Below are 22905 nucleotides of genomic sequence, written 5' to 3' on the forward strand. Positions count from 1 at the left end.
GTTACAGTTACAAGGAGGTTGTCAGACTATAGCATCATCATATTAGGCAACGATTGTATGCACTAAAGAATTTCTAGGCTAATAGATCTGGAGAAGGCCATATAGAAAATGTATGAGTCCCAAATGAAGGTTCACAAGTCACCTAACTTGGCAAGTTAGTCTACCAGACCAAGGTAAAGCTCAGGGGTGATCATTTCTAAATTACACCTCACACGCACATAGTTAAGTTCATCAGGATAATTTATAATGATCAGGCTCACACATGCTCTTTTTTTTCTTTTTTTGGAAGGGGGTGTCTCTTCATTTGAAGGTTTTACATCTGTTTATTGACTGAAGATCTGGTTATTTCATCTCTTTTTTTAATTTTTATTTTATACTGGAGTATAGTTGATTTACAATGTTGTGTTAGGTTCAGGTGTACAGCAAGGTGATTCAGTTATACATACACATGTATCTATTCTTTTTCACATTCTTTTCCCTTATAGGTTATTACAGAATATTGAGTAGAGTTCCCTGTGCTATACAGTAGGTCCTTGTTGGTTATCTGTCTTATATATAGTAGTGTGTATATGTTAATCTCAAACTCCTCATTTATCCCTCCCCTCCACCTTGCCCCTTTGGTAACCATAAGTTTGTTTTCTAAGTCTGTGAGTCTGTTTCTGTTTTGTATATAAGTTCATTTATATCATTTTTTTAGATTCCACATATAAGTGATATCATGATATTTGTCTTTCTCTGTCTGCCGTACTTCACTTAGTATATTTCATTATTTCTTAATTTCTCCCCTAGGTCATCTGAAATGCTATTAATTTATCTGTAAAACCAAGGAATTTTGTGTCAAAATTTATGCTGAGAACTTACAAATTATATTTACTGGGTCTTAGTTTCTTCTTGGTACATATTAACCTGCTGTTCTGGTAAAAATATGGGTACTGCACTAGCATTTTAAAAATAGCACATCAGGTCTTTATTCATTTTGTCCCTCATAGAGATATTTGGGTTGAAGAGGAATAACTCAGAAAATTTTTTCTGTCTTTGAATCTTCCTTTAAAATAACTCCTTCGTTAATCAATCATGAAATATTCCAAAATGGATGTCGTATTCTAAATATGATGGGGTATACGGATACCAAAGATAGATTTTGTGTATTTTACAATTTGCTCAGAGTTCAACCTGGTACCTAAGTAAATTCTCCTCCACCACAACTCTATAGCAACCATATACTGTCAGAACTCAGCCAGAATTACTGTATGGAGGACTTAAGACTAGAAATAGAAGAAAGATGCTTCTCCCAAAAGTTCTCCCTAGGCATGGAGGGCCTGGGAAGCTTGGAAGCTGGAATTTTGAAGGATTTCAGTTGTAGAAACTAAGAGAATATCCAATTCAGGGCAACAGGGAGCTGTTTGAGAACAGGCAGAAAAGACCCAACACCCATAATGACTAGAAAACAAAAACATGGAGAACAAGAGAAAAACAGAAAGCTGACCTGTGTTTGTTTCTGAAGCCAAACTGAAGATATGTAATTGACCTACTTCTTAACAGAGTGTTACCTAGGATCCTACATCTTTTGCAAACTGTATCTTGTACTTTAATGACTGACAGATGTTGCTTTGAAATGCCTGACCACCAAGGAAGAGGAAAACATGGTCAAATTAAGATGGCATTATAAAACATCTGGTTAGACATGACAGACTGTGCTTATATCTACTCATCTCAAAACCCCTCAATCAGCAGTAAAGGATGAAAATTGGAGAAACCCACAAGGACAAATAGAACCATAATGGAAACAACAGCAGAAAAGAGGCGTGAACATAATTTTGGAAGTAAGTGAACGTGTGGTCAGCCCCCCAGGCTGGTGGAGAAAGCTGAAATCTAAGTGCCTGCAGACAAGCAAGCCAGGCCACCAACCATTGGGCTGTAGGAAGATTCAGGATGGGAAGGACCAGGTACCTCTGTAGCTAGGGGTGAGGGGTGGAGCTGGAGGAGTAGAAGGGTTGAAACTCTGTATAAAGAGCAATTATAACGACTTCCCTGGTGGCCCAGTGGTTAAGGATCCACATGCCAATGCAGGGGACACAGGTTCGATCCCTGGTCTGGGAAGATCCCACGTGCCACGGAGCAACTAAGCCCATGCGCCACGACTACTGAAGCCCGCGCTCCTGAAGCCCATGCTCCACAACAAGAGAAGCCACTGCAATGAGAAGCCCGCCCACTGCAACGAAGACCCAACACAGCAAAAAATAAATTAATTAATTATTTTAAAAAGAGAGCAATTGTACACCCAGCTCTCCTAACCTCACAAAGTTGGAGGAGCTCCCTCAGTCTCATTCTGATAGAAGACAAGAAGTTTACTCTGAAGAAATTGAACCAGAGAAGCTCTGGGCCTGGGGACACCATGCACCAGTGGAGGAGAGGGGTCAGGCACCATGTTGAAATCAAGTAAATTAAGTGAAAGTCTAGATACGCAAGATATCCTCCAGCCCCCTTCCCTCAGAATTCTGGCAGCAGTGAGGGAACAGTTTAAGGTACGGACATTGCTGGGGTCCCCCACAGATGGCTGGTCCCCACCTAGTCGCCCTGTAGTGGAGTCCACCACCCACAAAGCACACATACAGAGCTTCCAAGTGGCTTTTCACTTTTCAGTGAATGGACAGCCAAGGATCCCCAGACATTCAAGCAAGGCCTCTAGCTCAAAAGACCAAGACGAAGACAAACGGGAGAAGAGGGGATTTATAGGTAACAGATGCAATGTAGGGAGCAGCATAAAAAGCAAAACCATAATTCATCTGCTTGAGAGGAAGGATGCTTTTGTAAAACAAGAGCAACATGCTTTGCTTTTTTTTTTTTTTTTTTTTTGCGGTACACGGGCCTCTCACTGTTGTGGCCTCTCCCGTTGCGGAGCACAGGCTCCGGACGCGCAGGTTCAGCGGCCATGGCTCACGGGCCCAGCTGCTCCGCGGCATGTGGGATCCTCCCGGACCGGGGCACAAACCCGCGTCCCCTGCATCGGCAGGCGGACTCTCAACCACTGCGCCACCAGGGAAGGCCAACATGCTTTTAAAAGGGATATTTGGAGAATGAGGATGAGTTCTTGAAAGTGGAAAACGTGACAGCAAAAATGAAAGATTCAATATCAGGCTTGCAAGATGAAGTTGAAAACATTCAGTCACTCAACAAATACTATTTTTTTCAAACATCTTTATTTGAATATAATTGCTTTACAATGGTGTGTTAGTTTCTGCTGTATAACAAAGTGAATCAGCTATACATATACACGTGTCCCCATATCCCCTCCCTCTTGCGTATCCCTCCCACCCTCCCTATCCCACCCCTCTAGGTGGTCACAAAGCACCGAGCTGATCTCCCTGTGCTATGCGGCTGCTTCCCACTAGCTATCTATTTTACATTTGGGAGTGTATATATGTCCATGCCACTCTCTCACTTCGTCCCAGCTTACCCTTCCCCTCCCCATGTCCTCAAGGCCATTCTCTACATCTGTGTCTTTATTCCTGTCCTGCCCCTAAGTTCTTCAGAACCTTTTTTTTTTTTAGATTCCTGACTTACTTCACTCTGTATGACAGTCTCTACATCCATCCACCTTATTACAAATAACTCAATTTCGTTTCTTTTTATGGCTGAGTAATATTCCATTGTATATATGTGCCACATCTTCTTTATCCATTCATCTGTTGATGGACACTTAGGTTGCTTCCATGTCCTGGCTATTGTAAATAGAGCTGCAGTGAACATTGTGGTACATGACTCTTTTTGAATTACGGTTTTCTCAGGGTATATGCCGTACGACCCAACAGATACTATTGAGTGGCTACTATGTCCTTGGCACTGTTCCAGGCAGTGGAGATTCATCAGTGAGCAAAAGAAGCAAAGATCCCTGGCCTAGTAGAGCTTAAATTCCAGTAGAGGGAGAGCATAAACAATACAGTCATATGTAAATTACAGGTGTTGTAGAGTGTTAAGTGCTGGAGGCAAGAGCAGGAAATAGAGCATGGTACAGAGAGTGGAGAGTACCAGGAGGGGAGGGTGGACAAGGGGAATTTTTTACATAGATGGTCAGGGCCGGGCTCATTGGGAAGGTGACAGCTGAGCATGGACTTAGAGAGTGAGGAAGATAGCCCTGTGATATGATATCTGGAGGAAGATCCTTCCAGGCGTAAGGAAAGGCCCTGAGACAGGAGGCCTGTGCAGGGTAGAGCAGGGCCCCGTGTGGCTGGAGTGAGCCAGGGAGAGGACAGTGGAAGGAGCTGGGCAGTGACAGTACCAGCTCATGTGGCCCTTGTGGGCCAAGGGAGGGGCTTTGGCTTTCGCTCTGGGGGAGCTGGAGCACCGCAGCAGTGTTTTAAGCAGAGAAGTGACACGATCTGACTTTGGTCTTAAAAGGATCACTCGGGGGACTTGCCTCGTGGCGCAGTGGTTAAGAGTCCGCCTGCCCATGCAGGGGACACGGGTTCGAGCCCTGGTCCGGGAGGATCCCACATGCCACGGAGCGCCTAAGCCCGTGCGCCACAACTACTGAGCCTGCTCTCTAGAGCCCACGAGCCACAACTACTGAGCCCATGCACCACAGCTACTGAAGCCCGTGGGCCTAGAGCCTGTGCCCCGCAACAAGAGAAGCCACTGCAATGAGAAGCCCACACTTGCTGCAACTAGAGAAAGCGCGTGTGCAGCAATGAACGCAGCCAAAATAATTAATTAATTTAAAAAGAAAAACAGGATCACTCGGCTGCTGTGTTGAAAATTAACTGTAGGGGGTCAAGGTACTGAGGAGAGGAATTGTGTCTAAAATTCAGTAGCAGGGATGTGTGACCTGTGGCCCTAATGTTCTCTTTTTATACCTCAGTGTGTCCTCCAATTCACCCGCTCTGTTCGCCTCTATCCTTGGTTCCACCTAAGAAATGAGTTGCTTGCCCTCTCCGTCACCCTGATCCCTGCCTTGTACCTTCTGATAACTTCCTCTCCCAGATCCCATCAGATCTCCTTCAGGGTTCAGCCCCCACTCTCTTGCATCAGATCCTAAAGCACATAATGTCTGGTTGGTTCCACTTTTCGTGTTCATATTGTTGAATGAGGGCCCCTCTGGCTCCCTGGTTTTTTGCTGAACCTCTCTAGGTATAATCAAATAAGCATTAAGCATTTGCTTATTGAATGTAATATTTAGTTTTCCCCCTTTTTAGACACTCTGTCATCAGGCTAAGTCCTCTCTGGAGGTAAGCTTTGTATGACTTGAAAACCCCCCACAGTTTAAGCTCTTTAAACAAAGAGGGAAACGGGAAGATCTGTCTCATACCTTAAGTTCCAACCTTCAGACCCTTCACGAGACGATCAACCACAGCCTTTCTCCCACACAAAGGCCTGGGGAGCGTGTCCGTTTATAAGGGAAAATACATGAATCATTTTTTTGCATAGAAATCATTTGCTTGCCTCCGTAGTTTTTCACTGCTACTTTTTCTCTGATGTTAGAAAAATAAATAAAGCCGAAGGGACTTCTGATAAAGTTGATGATATAACTGCAGGCCCACAAAATTCCTTTCTCCCAAATAGTATAGTTAATATAACAGATGTAATCATGTAAACACTATTGCCTTTATATTTTTGATGTCATTATTATTGGGATTATAAAGGAGAGGTAATAGTGATGGTAGGAGAGCTAAATCACCACTTTCTGTAATTTGGGTAGGGCCTCAAAGGATCACCAAGAAATAACGATACGTGTGTATTTACTGCATACGTGTATACTGCGTATATGTATGTATACATATAAATAAATTATATGTGTATTTAACTGCCACGAGAGGAAGCAGTTAAAATAGTTGGCATGAAATGACACTGTGAGATGGGGAGGTGGGCTTAGGTGGGCAAGGGGAAGGGCTGCTGTCTTTTTTATAGCATTTCTGTGCTATCTGATTTTTCAACTACCCAAAACCTAAATAAACTAAGGACACAGATGAAATCTAAAAGGTTGTCCAAAAAAAAAAAACCTACCCCTTAAAAAGTACCTACTTAGACATTTTTTTTCAGATTATACTAGAGTCTAACCAAAAACATTTTAATAAAAAATCTTTATAAAACACTTTTTGAAAAGTATAAGATTGATTTCCTGTATAGATGTGGCTCCAGGGGGGTCTTAATTTCCTTCCTCTTAAAAAAAAAAAAAAGCAACAAACAGTATGAAACTTTAAAAATGTGTTTTCTTTAAAAAACTGCATCACAGATTTCTACCCTCTAATTGTGCTCTTTTGGTTTTTCAAGCTACTAAAGAAGGGACCTTTATTTTAGCGCTTGGGTGGAGGCCTGACAAAGCTGTGTGCGTGATAGATTCGTCTACGAGAAGAGAGGCATCTTGACTAAAACAGGTTCCTGTGCTGATGCCACGTGCAGCAATGAGTGACTTTTCACTGCCTCTGTGTCTTTATATATTCTGTTTATACGTGAGCTCCAGGTTCATCAGAAGTTGCTCCTATGTCGCGTTTCCCTCACATGTCATGGTTTTTCTTGACCCGTTAGTTCCTCTTTGGGGTCCGTGGATGGCCTCCTCATATTTGTACAGCAGGCTGGAAAGGGAGGGCTTTGGAAGCACATGGTACCTGTTTAGGAGCCTTCGTGAAGACCAACCTAAAATGGCTGAATGAAAGAGGTATCACACCAGTTTTTCTGAGAGAAAGTGGTGGGCACAGATGGGGATCTAAGAAGAAATGAAAGAACCCCGAGCGATCCTGGAGAACCCATACTGTGGGCTTTGAACTGGAGGTTGAATATCTTGGTCCTGAGAGGCCAGAGACAGGGAGGGAAGTAGTACCCTCCACCTAAGAACGGAGACAGTCAGTTAAGTAGCAGCAGTGAGTATCACCTGGAGCGTGATGGCGATGTGTACGAGGAGTTTATCCAAGAAAACAATGAGGACGTTTGGGGTCTTGGGACTGTAGTAGCAGAAAGGGAAAGAAAGGGGTTTATACTGGAAATACCGTGGAAGAAAGAATACGTTTGGTGGTAGAAAGCATATTTAGGGGAAGAGCCAATAATGAAGATCACACCAAATTTCTTTTTACTTGAGAGATTGAGAAGTATGGGGTCCTGAAAAAAATATAAGTATCTGTGAGTTCACCGTGTTTGGATAAAGCAGGCGCTGAGACGTTTACATAATGTCTGATTGATTTCTGATCACTGAAAAAATTTAAGATTCATATTAGTAACTTGTTTTTTACCTTTCTCCACGAATACATCTAAATTCTTGGGACTTCACCTGGGGAGGGGGGGCTGCACAGACTGTATAAATCAGTTCATACATCCAATGCGACATGACACTAGTGGCCAATGTGTATAATCTGTGCAAAGCTAGGTTTCATAAGAGAACTGTGGATGCTGATGGTTTTGCGTTCTGACTCATCTTGCTTCCTTTCAACATTCTTAAAATATTTATCCAAAGATAATGGTATTTTGGCTTTCTTCTTTACACGACCTAAAGTTAGAACAGGGCTCTGCTTCAGACTCCGTGCACGCCTCCTTAGGAGGTAAGGAACAGCTAGACTCTGAATCAAAATGACGGCCGTGACTCCTAGTGCCATCTGTTGGTGGCAGGCAGAACTGACATGCTCTGGCTGATTTTGTGACGCATACAAATTGCCAGGTTGAGCTTCTAAGTAAAGGAGCTTCTGTGATTTCAATGTGATCTGCTACTCAGCCAACCAGCAACATTTTCCTTTTTTTTTTCCTCTATTGCGAAGGTGTGGCGGGGCACCCTGGCCCGTATGCGGTACAAGAGGACCAAGGCGGCTCTGACAATTATCAGATACTACCGGCGCTACAAAGTGAAGTCGTACATCCACGAGGTGGCCAGACGCTTCCACGGCATCAAGACCATGCGGGACCACGGCAAGCACGTGAAGTGGCCGGCCCCGCCCAGAGTGCTTTGCCGTTTCGAGGCAGCCCTACAGGCTATTTTTAATAGGTAAGGACTTGGTGTGTGCTGCATCCGTTTGTGGCAGTACACGTACTATATAAGTACAGATCTGAGACCGTGACATTAGCTCCACCATTTGCTACGTGACGTTGCTTTTACCTTGTGTCTCCACCTTCGTAGATTTCACTTTCAAAGGGCATCTGCCTACCCCTCCAAATAATAGAACGGTCCGTTTATTTTTCCCTTAGCAGTAGACAGCAGTATGCCACAAGGCCTGAATCAAGCCAAGTTTAAGATAAGCTAGTAGCATGATGTCTCTACTTTCTTTTACTAGCGAAAAGATAACTTTATTAAAATCACCACACATCACTCACACTAGGATGTCTGTTCATCCTTTCAGAGCAGGGGTTCTCCATCCCGCACCTGACATTCACGAGGAGTTTATAAAACACACTGATGCCCAAGTCCCACCTCCAGAAAGCCCTGTTTAACGGTGCTGGGGAGCGGAGCCCAAGCGGAGGTCCTTTTTAAAGTTTTCCAGGTGATTTTAAAGTAAAAGGCAGAAAACACTGTTATAGAGCAAGCTATTTTTTTAAACAAATAAGTAAATAAGTTAATTAATGCCCATGCAACATTTGATACCTTTCCAGCTAATCTTCATTTCCTTAATAAACTGCCCTGCATCTGACTTTGTAGTTATTCATAGCTCCTTTCTCATCGTTTTTTGAGCTTGTTTGTTGACAGCGTGCACCAGATATGTTTAGCTATGTCTCAGGTACAGCCATCTAGTCGCATAAACTAGGCTGATGGTTCTCAAATGTGGTCGTTTGGCATTATGGTATTCCGCCCAGAACACCATGAACTAATTAACGTATTGATGTCATTGATGTATTGAATGTAAATCAATGTATTGAATGGCAGATACCAAAAAGAAAGAAAACGCATGCAAGGAAAACTCTTTAATACATATCTCATTTGCTTTTAAAAAAGATGATTGCTCATAAAAAGAAAAAAATAAAACAGTAGAGCATTATTGAAAGCAAAAGCACCCCAGCCCTCCATTCTCCCATGCAGTACTATAAATGTTAGCTGTAAGTCTTGGCAGACTTTACTGCACAGATAAATTTTTTTTAATGAATTATGTCATCTGTCACCTGCATTTTTGACATAATCTAAAAAGTGATTAAATGATACGTGAATATATGCTCATTTTTTTTGAAGTGACATAGGGACTTCCCCGGAGGTCCAATGGTCAAGACTCTGTGCTCCCACTGCAGTGTCATGGGTTCGGTCCTGGTCGGGGAACTAAGATTCCACATGCTACGCGGTGCAGCCAAAAAAATTTTTTTAAAGTAAATAAAGTGACAGAATATAAAAATTTATAGGATATAAAGTTGAAATCCTCCACACCTCCTCTTGTCTCTCCCCATTTTATTTCTTTCCCCTAAGATAACCACTCATTAACAATTAGTTTGCATCCTTCTAAATCTTTGTCTACGCACTTACAAACACATACACACGCAAGAGAAGCACGATACAGTGGTTAAGAACACGCACCCTGGAGCCTGGGTTCATATTCTAGCTCTGCCACTGACTAGCTGTGTAACCTTGGGCAAATGAGTTAACCTCTCTGTGCCTCAGTTTTCTTATCTGTAAAAGGGCCATAATCATAGCACCTGCTCATAGGGTTGTTGAAAGTATTATGAGTAAATATGTATAAAGCATTTCAGATAGTGCCTGACACGTAATAAGTACTATGGAAATGTGTGCTTATACTGTGAGTGTGTATGCATTTGGGTTTTCTTCCCCTCTCTTTTTTCCACAAGGAGGACTCTATGTATGGTTATATGACTTTACTTAAAAATAAGTCTTGGAGACCTGTCCATCACAATAAATAAAGATCTACGTCATATCTTTAATGGCTGCAAAGAATTATTGATTTTGATGATGTCTCACTGTAGCCTGTACAGTCTTCTTTTTTAGACTTGGAGGTTTTATGTATGGCCTAGAATTGATTATTTTTTGGAAAACTCAGTTTATTCATTCAGCAAGTATTTACTCAACACCTGCTGTGTCACAGACACTGACTTAGGTTCTAGGGATACAGTGACAAACAAGAAAGATGTGAAATACTGTGCCAGCCTTCTTAGGGCTTATAGTCAATGAGCATTTTGAACATAATACATCTGCTCTGTGTCTTGACTGTACACACACACACACACACACACACATTGAATGAATCTTGCCAGCTGTGTTAATCTAGTTCAAAGGCACACTTTTTCTGTAAAGGGCCAGATAGTAAATATCTTAGGCTTTGTGGGCCCCATATGGTCCTCGTCACATATTTTATTTTGTTTGGTTAAACACGTAAAAACTATTCTTAGCTCTATGGGCCGCGTTTGGCACAGGCTGTAGTTTACCAACCCCTGGTCTAGTCCCTGTATCACATTTCATTTATTCTTGCGTTTTTGATCTGTGGAATCCTGAGAGAAGTGTGTTAAAGGATTTTGCTGTGATTGTGGGGTCTTGTTTTCTTCTGCCGCCTCCGTGTGTGTCTAATCGTGCTTCAGCTCGCTCCCACGCCTCCTAGTAATTCTTTTTCATCCTGGGAAGGCTGGGAGCCTTCCTCACGCCCAGCTTCTTCTTCACGTGGCCAAGGCTGCTCACTTTTCCGGCGGCAGCTGTTGTCGTCTACACGTGTTTAAAGATGGCAGGTTACTTGATCAGGATGAGGAAGCGTGTGCTACACCACCCCCAGGTTGGGTGGCTCGGGTCCGGGTTCCCCGGCACAGCTGTTTGCCATGGGTCTCTGGAGTCGGTCAGCTGTGGACCCTGTCCTGGGCCCCTGTGGGCAGTGAAGAGGGGACAGGCTGACCGGGCACAGGGCCCCCTTGGCTCTGTGGATCCTGGCCCCGGCTCTCCCTCTGACACCCCCTCCTGTTCCCCTCCCCCAGGCCCCTGCTCCCGCTGCCAGGACTCCTTGCTTGTCCCCTCACACACCAAACAAGCTCACACTTTAGAGCCTTTGCACGCACTGTCTTCTCTTCCTGGAACAGGTATCCATACAGCTGGCACCTCCACTTCCTGCTCACACATCCTTATCGGGGTGCCTCCCAGACCACCCTCTGTGACTAACACCTGCCCCCTGGTCCTTCCCTCTGCTGCACTCCTGTCCCCCTTTCCTTGCCTTATTTTCTTCCATAGCTCTAATCACATCATCCATACTGTGTATTTAAGCATTGGTCTATATCTCGTCTGTCTCTGCTCTCTAGAATATCAGCACCTAGTAGAAAGGACCTTCATCTGTTTGTTTACTGCTGTGCTTCCACTCCCTAGAACGGCATCTGGAGTTTAGTACGTGCCTAGAAAACATTTGCTGAGTGAATGAATGATGAACCCGAAGTTCCTACACCCTAATTATGGATATGAGAGTCCACGTATCACTCAATTCCGGTTGCTTCCAAAACACGCAAACAGCAGAGGAAGTTCTGCAAAAAATCTCTGTCCCCGTCCAGCTGTGTGTATTTTAACATGTTCTATGTGTATTTTAGAGGCATTTTACTTTTTTTAGGGTCGCACGCAAGGAGTTTAATGCTACTTAATGGCTGCTTCAGTCATTTTTGAGAATGAATGGGATGTTATTTCTAAAGTCTCATACATTTTGCTTGTTTACTTACAGATGGAGAGCATCCCAGCTCATCAAGACCATACCTGCTTCAGACCTGCCCCAGGTTAGGGCAAAGGTTGCGGCTGTAGAAATGTTGAAGGGTCAAAGGGCTGACCTTGGGCTCCAGAGGGCCTGGGAGGGCAACTATCTTGCTTCGGTAAGTCCAGGAGGACAGAGTGGGATCCACTGCTGCTCCCTTAACAAAGAAAGAGAAGAATTTTTCTCCAAGTATTTGTAGAAAGACTAAGACACCTTCAGAAGCTAAATTTCTATGAGAGATACTAAACTAAAAGATTTTATTGCTTCTCAGTGTACGATATTCGATGTTTCCCTCACTTTAAAGAGAGTTCTCTGTCTTGTACCCATATGAATTAGGTACATTCAATAATCTGGCTTCGATCATTTAAACCTTCCCTTGCATAATTCAGCAACTATTTTTAATTACCACCTTTGTATCAGTTATTCCCAAAGCTGGGAATTCACCCTCTCTCCCATTCCTTATTTTTAAAATATTCTAGGATCGTTGGTGTTATAAGAACCCTTTAGTAGCTTATCATCTGGGATGGGGAGGTAAAAATTACATGTGTGAAGTTATGTGAGTAGAGTTATAAAGCAGTAAAAGACTGCCTTCTCATCTAAAATGTTAAGTAGGGCTTCCCTGGTGGCACAGTGGTTAAGAATCTGCCTGCCAATGCAGGGGATACGGGTTCAATCCCTGGTCTGGGAAGATCCCACATGCCGCAGAGCAACTAAGCCTGTGCGCCACAACTACTGAACCTGCGCTCTAGAGCCCACGAGCCACAGCTACTGAGCCCGCGTGCCTAGAGCCCACGCTCCACAACAAGAGAAGCCACTGAAATAAGAAGCCTGCGCACTGCTACCAAGAGTAGCCCCCGCTCGCCGCAACTAGAGAAAAGCCCGTGCGCAGCAACAAAGACTCAGTGCAGCCAAAAATTAATTAATTAATTAATTAAAATAAAATAAAATAAAATTTTAAGCATACTCATTTTATCGTGTTTCCTTTTTCTTTCAGAAGCCAGATACACCTCAGACCTCAGGCACCTTCGTCCCCGTTGCGAATGAACTGAAACGGAAGGACAAATACATGAACGTCCTCTTTTCCTGTCATGTCCGTAAGGTAAGGCAAGCTTGAAAGAGACCTCCTTGGAAAGAAAAGACTGATTTCAGGTGAAACTGACTTAGCTATGACCACAGTAAAACAGAACAATAGGTACATAACTGGCTGCATCATCAGTGAGCTCTACCTGTATATATGGTGAGGCATTGATGGAATGGCTAAGTGACTACAAGTTTGGGGTTAGGCTATAAAGACTAATTAGGGAAGTGAATATTTTTGGTAGCCATTTCTTTTTAAGACAGGAGAAGGGGGATCTCCCTGAGGTCAGGGATTTGTATTTTTCTGCATGTATCTTTGATAGCACTTTGTCTGTAGCACACGGGTCTGGCTTGTATTTAACGGCCATTCAGTACTTTTTATACATGTTTTATTATGATTTTTTTTAAAAAAACAGGGAACGGGGAGAAAACGTAATTTGGAAAAGGGAGAAGGACATAGTGAGACTTGGAAGTGGGGTGGAGGGGAATTATGTGCTATGACTATATTTGCTTATCTGAAGCAGGACACATGAGCACTGTTTTTTACCTGGGGATGAGAGCAGTTGAGCAAGTGGAAATATGGAAACTGGAAAGTGGAAGGAAAGGGATATAGTTGGTGTTTAAAACCTTAAAACACTTGTTTTCAAAAAAGAGAGGGAAAATTGAGATGATTGTAAAAGAGCATTTTGAAAAATTATGCAAATAAATTTAAAAATACCAATGAAATGGATGAATTTAAGAAAAATATTGCCTAGATTGACCCCAGAAATGATATTGACATAAATATGCCAATATTCCAAAGGAGGAATTAAGAAAATTATCAAAGAATTACTTATAACAAAGGTCCAGATTTAGGTGATTTTAGAGCTGTTTTGTATCACATCTTCAAAAAGTGCATAATTGCAGTATTATTCAGATCAAAATAGTGAAATATTATTTTTCAACTATAAATTTAGCAAACTTTAAAGTGTTGATAAGAACCAGTATTCTCAAGGGTTTAGGGAAATGCTATTGGTAGGAGTATAAGGTACGGTCCTTTTGAATGGACAATTTGGCAGTACTTATCAAAATTTAAAATACACAGACCAGGACTTCCCTGGTGGCACAGTGGTTAAGAATCCGCCTGCCAATGCAGGGGACACGGGTTTGAGCCCTGGTCCGGGAATATCCCACATGCCACGGAGCAGCTAGGCCTGTGAGCCACAACTACTGAAGCCTGCACGCCTAGAGCCCGAGGTCCGCAGCAAGAGAAGCCACCACAATGAGAATCCTGCATACCACAACGAAGAGTAGCCCCTGCTCACCACAGCAATGAAGACCCAGTGCAGCCAAAAATAAATAAATAAATAAATTTTTAAAAATAAATAAAATGAAATACACAGATCACTTTATCTGGGAATTCCATAACTCAGGATTTATCCTGAAATATATTTACACATATATCCAAAGATAGCTATATGAATAGTTTCATACATTGTAGAAGTCAAAAAACTGGGTGAAAAAACGTAAGTATGCATCAGTATGTGATTGGATTAATAAATAATCATGTATGAACACAGTAGAATACAGTGTATCTACTAAAATGAATGAAAGGATAAAGTTTAAAAAAGCAAAAGGACAAAATATGTGAAACTGGTTTTCAGGACAGTGCACATGCGGGAGGGTTGGACTGGGAGTTTGAGGTTAGCAGATGCAAACTATTACATATAGAATGGATAAACGACAAGGTCCTACTCTATAGCACAGGGAACTATAGTCAATATCCCGGGACAAAACCACAATGGAAAAAAATATTAAAAAGGATGTTTATATGTGTATAACTGAGTCACTTTGCTGTACAGCAGAAATTAACACAACAGTGTAAATGAGCTATACTTCAATTAAAAAAAAAAAAAATACAGTGCACATCCAGCAAGGAAAGACAGTGATCCCCGAAGGATGAGAAACAAATGAAGTGAGCCCTACCATTAGCCAGTTTACTTCCCGGAGAGAGTTCTGGTCTGTGGCATGAGCAGGGGGCGGCCAAAGCAGAGCTCGGTAGGCTCCCTAACTGGAAAGACAGAGCTGCGAGCTGGGAGATTCTAAGATAGCTAGAGTTTGCAGCACAGAATACCAGAGCAGAGAGAGTGCACAGAGAGAACTCCAGAGATCTTCAGAGGGTCCACTTCAGGTATTCAGCTGAGTAGTTCAGCACATGCATGTGAGGAAACCACCCAAGGCTTGGGAAAGAACCATGCAAAGAATCAGAGGTAACAATGCCCAGTGCTCACACAGGGTTGCAAGTAGTGCCTGTCCCCACAGCCAGATTGGAGAAACCTCATGATTCATGGGACATTGGGTAGAATCCTGACAAGAATCTTGGCCTCAGTGGTGGGGTATAATTAGCCCTGACTAAACACTGCCCTAATCCCACCCAACAAGTCACCAGAAGAACCAAACTGTTTCCAAGTAATCTAACAGTGTCCCAGAACAAAGCCCTCAAATATTTATAGGAATACAAAATATCCAGCACTCAGAAGATAAAATTAGAGTGCATGGCATCCAATCAGAAATTACCAGGCAGGGCTTCCCTGGTGGCACAGTGGTTGAGAATCTGCCTGTCAATGCAGGGGACACGGGTTCGAGCCCTGGTCCAGGAATATCCCACGTGCCACGGAGCGACTGGGCCCGTGAGCCACAACTACTGAGCCTGTGTGTCTGGAGCCTGTGCTCCGCAACAAGAGGGGCCACGACAGTGAGAGGCCTGTGCATGGCGATGAAGAGTGGCCCCCGCTCGCCGCAACTAGAGAAAGCCCTCGCACAGAAACAAAGACCCGAAACAGCCAAAAATATAAATAAATAAATGAATTAATTTAAAAAAAATTACCAGGCATACAAAAACAGCAGGAAACTATAACCTAAAATGAGAAGAAAAATCAATCAAACTGATCCAGAACTGACACAGATTATAGAATTAACAGACAAGGTCTGTTAACAATTAAAACAATTGTTTTAATAAAATATGGATATTTTATGAATAGAAATGAAAAATATAGTGTCTGAGGTTTAAAAAAAATACGCTTGATGGAGTTAACAGTTTAGACATATGCAGAAGAAGAGTAAACTTGAAGATATGGCAATGAATGAAATACAGAATGAAATACATGGACTTCCCTGGTGGCCCAGTGGTTAAGACTCTGTGCTTCCACGGCAGAATGAAATACACAGGGTTGGGGGGCGGGGAGAGATGCTTCCCCGAAAGAACAGAATATTAGGATGCCATGAGCCAACTTCAGGTGGCCTAATATAAGTGCACGTGGAGTCTCTGTAAGAGAGAAGAGGAGGGAAAATTTTTTAATATTTGAAAAAATAATGGCTGAAATTTTTCCACATTTGATGAAAACTATAAACTCATCAACAGACATCAAACACAAAAAAACCTGAAGAAAACTATGCCAAGGCACAACATGACAAAACTGCTTAAAACCAGTGATAAAGAGAAAAGAGACCGAGGAAAAAGATGAGGATGCATCAGAATTTTTGTCAGAAACAATGCAAGTGAGAAGACAGTGGAGCACCAACTTTAAAATTTTTTTATAGAAAGAAAAGAAAAACCTGTCAACCTAGAATTCTGTATCTAGCAAAGGGTATCTTCCAAAAACCAAAGTGAAAGACTTTTTTAGACATGTCTGAAGGTATGCACTCATGGGAAATGTTAAAGGGAGTCCTTCAGGCAGAAGGAAATGTGGACATACCCCAAAGAATGAAGAGCAAGGGAAATGGTAGCTACGTGGGTAAATACCTACAACTTTTATTATCGTTTAAATCTCTTTAAAAGATAATTGACTGTACTGCAGTGTTCATAGCAGCATTCTTCACAGTAGTTAAAGGTGGAAATAACCCAAATGTCCATCAACAGAAGAATGGGTAAAGAATATGTGTGTCCATTCAGTGGAATACTGTTCAGCCATAAAAAAAAAAAAAAGGAATGAAATACATGCTACAATGTGGATGAACCTTGAAGATACTGTCTAAGTTATTAGACACAAAAAGACAAACCTTGTGTGATTCCACTTGCATGAAATATCTAGAACAGTCAAATTAATAGAAACAGAAAGTAGAATGGTGGTTACCAGGGGCTGGGGGGAGGGAGTAATGGGGAATTATTATTTAATGGGTATTAGCGTTCAAATATTCTATGGAAAAAAGATCAACTCAATACAATACAGACTTTTTAACAAAATAGAGAGCAGCTTGTTTTAAACTTAGAATGAACTACATGTCTCCAAGAAAAGCTTGCTGGCAGTAGCTTGGGCTGGTTACCAAAGTGTGGAGTCTAATTCTGCACTCCTAGATCCAGAAACTCTATTTTATAAGTATACCTAGAGCTGATCAGACAACCAAGAAATGACTTTTGCTAACCAGATTCACACACCCACACAAAACAGTATAAGCCATAATGCCAATTTTTGAATTTGACAAAGGAAGGTACCATTTTAGTGAATTCATTTAGTGAATTTATCTACTATCTAGGATACCTTCCTTTCTAGTATCAAGATATCTGGGAAGTCAAATTAGTCATCAGAACAACTGATCAGAGGGAGTTGGATGGTTTTGAGAATTACATCATCTGCTATAGAAAAGCCTGGCATCTCTGATTCTGTCTTTCTACTGATAGCAATTTGATGTCTGACAGTATGTCTCTCCCTGGGTCCTACTGCATAAAAACTGAAAACTTTTTAGTCATGCTTCTGTATTTCTAAGTTCCATCCAAAATTATACAGTGTCTTTCTTCACATTATAGCTTAGGTAATGTCATCTTTGGAAACTTTTCAATCGCCAAGGATGAACCAGGGAAACGATATGATTTTACTAAAGCCCTCTTCTTTATGCTTTGGTTCTTTTCGAAACAGCCACTTTCCATTAACTACAATTATAAAATGTCCTTTAAGGTGGGAGACCTGGTAAATAGTTAGTTGCACCCATAATGTGTCCTCTCCTGGTCTGACTCCAGGGAAACTTGATCTCTGGCCCCCTGTGGAGTTGATGAAACCTACAGACAGATCCCGGGAAGTGTTCAGGCAAGAGCAAGTGATAGGGATTTTTCTCTGGTTGAGGGTTTTAGCTTGGGTAATGGAAGACATCAGATGAGATCTTATCTAATACTGAGTCTGTGATCTAGTTTTTCTTTTACATTATGAGTTTAAGAGGAACAAAGATTGTGTCCCTGTGCCAGAACTACTTTAAGTAAGTCTGAATTTACAAATTCACATGTGTACGTAAGACATTTGTCTTTGCCGTTTTGACTGAGCTGAGTTATGCAACTCAAAGGAAAAGTCCTTCGTTACATCAATGTCCTTCCCACTCATTTGATTCATGCTTTAAGGATGATTTGAGTTGCTAAACCTCAAGGTAAAGTCTTACGACCTGTTCCCTTTAGAAATTACATTTCTACGTTAAAAAGAATGAATTGTTTCTAAACAGTGCTTCAGTGTAACTGCTGCTTTTAGGTTTTTGTTTGTTGATTTCCAGATTAACTCATGGACACATCCTAAGAAGGGCTATACCCTCCACTTTACCACCGTGCCTATTGTTTTTTTGAATCTTGTGTGACCTTGTGAAATTATGCAACAAGTTTTGTTTTTTTCATTTTCTTTTGCAACACACTCATATTTCTCAGTGTGATTTCACAAAAGCTGAGGAGCCCTACTTTTACTTGTCATTCAGATTCCATTTTAGATGTTCTCTGTTTTCTGTACTCTAAGATGGATACAAATGACTAGTGTTCTCCCAGAGGGTTTTCACAAACCAATGTTCCATTGAATATGAATTTGTTTTTTTAAGAGTTCCACAACTAAATGTATTTGGGAAAGGCTGGGTTAAACAGTTAAACATGCTTTTTAAGTGCAGAATTCTATAAGCCTTTGATGTATCCGTGGGATCTGAACACCACTGGTGGGCGCGGGGTGGGGGGGGGGGAAGGGGGAGGGGACGAGGTTTGCAGTTCCTCAAACCGCTTGACTTGGAAACCTGTCTCTCACAAAGCATCGCACAAGGCTAGGGTTGTGCAAAACAACTCAGAGAAACGCTGATGTAGAAGCTCTGCAACCACCTTGTTTCAACTCTTATGACAAGTGCCAGTTCTCTTTTATGGCAAAAACCGTTGCTATGTGAAGTAAATAATTACCACCAAGACTGGCTATTACTTTACCACATATACTCTGTTTTTCTCTTAATTACAGATACCATTTTTGTCAAGTTGAAGACTGGAAAATATGCTCTGTGTAAAGGAATGTTTAGAAAATGGACTGATTTCTAAAACTATGAGGCAAAGGGGAGAAGACAATAAAATTCAAACTAAAACTTGAAGTTTAGTTTGCTGTATCCTACCTATAGCAATAGATTCCACTCTATCCTACCCTACCTATCCTAATTTAGTTAACTGTATCACAACTACACCTTCTAGTCTACTAAGGGGAAGGTTCTTAGTGGGTTCTTTTGTTGTTCTGTTTTGTTTTGTTTTGCTTTCCTTTTCCTTTCAGTCACTGAGACACATGACATGGTAGTCATTCAGAAATTTTCAGTGCTTGGTATCTTGATTTAAATATTACCCAAATCTAAAATTGAACCGTCCTAATCAGCAAGTTGTTAACAACTTATTTACAAAAATATCCTGTGGTTAATTCTGTCCGTTAGGAAAAGATTTACCTGCAAATGTGGGCATTCTCTGACTCTCTAACCAAGTAGCACTCTGCAGCACCACACACGTACATTTTCTCCCAAACCCATTATCCAGGTTTGTTTTCTTCATGTGAAATTATATTTATATTTATTTGTATTATGTTATTATTTCTATGAAATTACTTTCACTTTTTAGTTTCTTATCTATCTCAACTCCCATCTACCAGTCTCAGACTCCTATTGTAACAGAGGACTTCATGTCATTCCTTCGTATGTCATCAGCAGTTTTTAAAGTGCTTGAAAATGCACATTGTAAACTTTGGGGAAAAAAATTATCAAATTACTTAACTTGAGTAAATGCTTACCAGTATAACTTTTTTTCAATTAATAGGAGTCAGGTGCTGGATTTCAAAATGTAGAAAAAAATAAGCTCAATCCCATCTTTAGATTTCTGGTAATAAAAAGACACATTTCTCAATGAAGTTGTGAGTCTAAAAGAGATCTTAGGGACTTCCCTGGCAGTCCAGTGGTTAGGACTCCGTGCTGTCACAGCTGAGGGCCTGGGTTCAATCCCTGGTCGGGGAACTAAAATCCCACAAGCCGCACAGGGCAGCCAAAAAAAAAAAAAAAAAGTTTTTAAATAAAAATAAATAAATAAATAAAAGAGATCTTAGAAGGGTAGCTACTACCAAGCAACGCAGCGTTACAAATACAGCCTCGGAACCACTGAGGACAGCTCCTCAGGTCCGTTGGCATTCTGTGTGCAGAGTCTTACAGTGATGGCTGGTGGTAAAAGTCTTGCCCTCCAGGGACTTAGACTCTGAAGGGAAAAATTAAATTAATGCATGGAAAAGATACTTTATGAGAGAAAAGAAAATGTACAAGTAAATCTCAATAATTTCAACAAGGAGAATAAAAAATAACAAAACAGTAATCCATGTGCTTATATAGTACATGCCATGTTAGGGAGCTTTTCATGACGGAGACAGCTGACTAATAAAATGGCTGCCAGCCTCAGAAATAAAAAAGTGAGAAGTCCGTGGTTGCTCTTTCTTCAGTGAAGACATGAAGCTTTTCCACGACCCAGCTGGGCAGTGGGGCCTGAAGCTGTTGAGCCACTATGCTTTCACTTGCCACTGGGGAAATGCTTTTCTTACATAATGCGTCCTCCGCAGTGTGCTGCAGCCGTCTTCCATCTGTTTTCCAGCCAGACAGTTCCTGTCGTCAACACTGATTGGCTCATGTAGGGAAGAAGACTACTTGAAATTATCCTGTGGGATTAAAAGTGCTCTCAAAGCCTGTTGACTTCTCTGGTGGCGCAGTGGTTAAGAATCTGCCCGCCAATGCAGGGGACACGGGTTCGAGCCCTGGTCCAGGAAGATCTCACATGCTGCAGAGCAGCTAAGCCCGTGCGCCACAACTACTGAGCCTGCGCTCTAGAGCCTGCGAGCCACAACTGCTGAACCCGTGAGCCACAACTGCTGAAGCCTGCGCACCTAGAGCCCATGCTCCACAACAAGAGAAGCCACCGCAATGAGAAACCCACGCACCACAACGAAGAGTAGCCCCCGCTCGCCGCAACTAGAGAAAGCCTGCACGCAGCAACGAAGACCTAATGCAGCCATAAATAAATAAATAAGTAAATTTTAAAAAGAAAGTAAAAACAAGCTTTAAAAAAAAGAAGTACTCTCAAAACCCACTGGTCTGCAAGGATGTACTAAGTCCTACAGGTTGCCCACTTCTGTACTAGGGGGCTGTGAGGTACAAGAAAGTAGGCACCATACGGTCATTACCCTCAAGGAGCTTCCAGGCAGGCTGGAACACAGGAGTACTGTTCATGAAATAGTGAGGCAATAAATAAAAACCTGCCCTGGATATCTGAGATTCTACATTGTTCTTGTTCTGTTCATGCATTTGTTTGTATTGCGTTATAATTTATGTACAGGTAAATGCACAGATCTCAAGTATACAGTTCACTGAGCTTTGACTAGTGCACACGTCTTTGTAAATCACAACCCCATCAAGATACAGAACATTTCCATCACCGGAGAGAGCTCCCTCAGCTCCCTTCCCAGCCAAGCCCCACCACTACCAAAGGCAACCACTGTTCCGATTTCTTTTACCACAAATTAGTTTAGCTGTTTCTTAACCTTCATTTAAAAAAAAAAAAGAAATCCTACAGTTGTATGTGAGATTTTTACTTTGTTTTGAAGTGAATTTGTTAGTCTTATTTATGACTATTTTGATAACTTGTTTGTAGCTATTTTATAAGGAAAGCAGCTTTTGGATAGACTTCCAATTTTAAGACAATCTATAACCTTTGATATTGGCTCAGTTAATTAGAGCTCGATTAGTGACGATATAGTCAGTAGATTTATTATCACAAGATTAATAAGTAAAAACATCTTTTGCTAAACATAGCTTCAACTATAAGTTTAAAAAACAGCATTCCACACAGCTATTTTAGCAAGTATACTTTTCATGACAGGCATCCATGGTCTAAAAGTTACAAGTCAGCTGTCCTTAAAATTATTAAAACATTCCAATTATTAAGTGAGAACTTCTGCTTTCTGAGAGACTAAGGATAGATGTAACTGAATTGTCTTGGTTTTATAAGCATCGGCCAACCTTCCTCCCTATCATTTTCCACAAGCGAAGAGTAATGATGTAGCCAGTGTTTTCCTTTAGCAAAAGCACTTAGACTGGGGCTTCCCTGGTGGCACAGTGGTTGAGGGTCCGCCTGCTGATGGAGGGGACACGGGTTCGTGCCCCGGTCCGGGAAGATCCGACATGCCGCAGAGCGGCTAGGCCCGTGAGCCATGGCCGCTGAGCCTGCACGTCCGGAGCCTGTGCTCCGCAACGGGAGAGGCCACAGCAGTGAGAGGCCCGCGTACCGCAAAAAAAAAAAAAAAAAAAAAAAAAAAGGCACTTAGACTAATAGTTTCTCCTATTCTCAGGTATCCTGCTTTAAAAGTAAAACCTGTGCTTTTTGGTTTCAGGGTCAATTTTTTGTTTCATTCTTAATTCTGCATATATCCTATATATTGATTCTACAGCTGTGTTGTAGAAGTTCAGAAAAAAGCCATGAAAAAAGAGTGAAATAATGTCATTTGTGGCAACATGAATAGACCTAGAGATTATCATACTAAGTGAAATAAGCCAGACAGAAAGGTAAATACCATATGATATCAGTTGTATATAGAATGTAAAAAACAAAAAAAGATACAAATGAACTTATTTACAAACCGGAAATAACCACAGACATAGATAACAAACTTATGGTTACCAAAGAGGAAAGGGGTGGGAGGGATAAATTAGGAGGTTGGGATTAACATATACACACTACTATATATAAAGTAGATAACCAACAAGGACCTACTGTATAGCACAAGGAACTGTACTCAATATTTTGTAATAACCTATAGGGGAAAAGAATCTGAGGGGCTTCCCTAGCAGTGCAGTGGTTAAGATTCCACGCTTCCATTGCAGGGGGCACACGTTCGATTCCTGGTCGGGGAACTAAGATCCCTCATGCAGCACGGCATGG

General features: G+C 41.7%; 1 protein-coding gene across 6 annotated transcripts in view; it reads left to right on the forward strand.

Annotated features, from left to right (window-relative positions):
* The window catches only part of MYO1D (myosin ID), a 355995-nt gene that overhangs the window by 189381 nt on the left and 143709 nt on the right, over positions 1-22905 (forward strand). For 5 of the 6 annotated variants that reach the window (XM_027130294.1, XM_027130292.1, XM_027130293.1 and 2 more), the window contains exons 17-19: positions 7740-7963; positions 11595-11739; positions 12616-12720. In XM_027130294.1, coding sequence (XP_026986095.1) covers positions 7740-7963; positions 11595-11739; positions 12616-12720 — 474 coding nt within the window. Of the gene's footprint in view, positions 1-7739; positions 7964-11594; positions 11740-12615; positions 12721-18919; positions 19030-22905 lie in introns of those variants that run through there. The other variant, XM_027130297.1, reaches the window with a different exon arrangement.

This window comes from Aethalodelphis obliquidens, unplaced genomic scaffold (assembly GCF_003676395.1).
Source record: "Aethalodelphis obliquidens isolate GAN/ISIS:26980383/991018 unplaced genomic scaffold, ASM367639v1 scaffold38, whole genome shotgun sequence".
Lineage (NCBI taxonomy): Eukaryota > Metazoa > Chordata > Mammalia > Artiodactyla > Delphinidae > Aethalodelphis > Aethalodelphis obliquidens.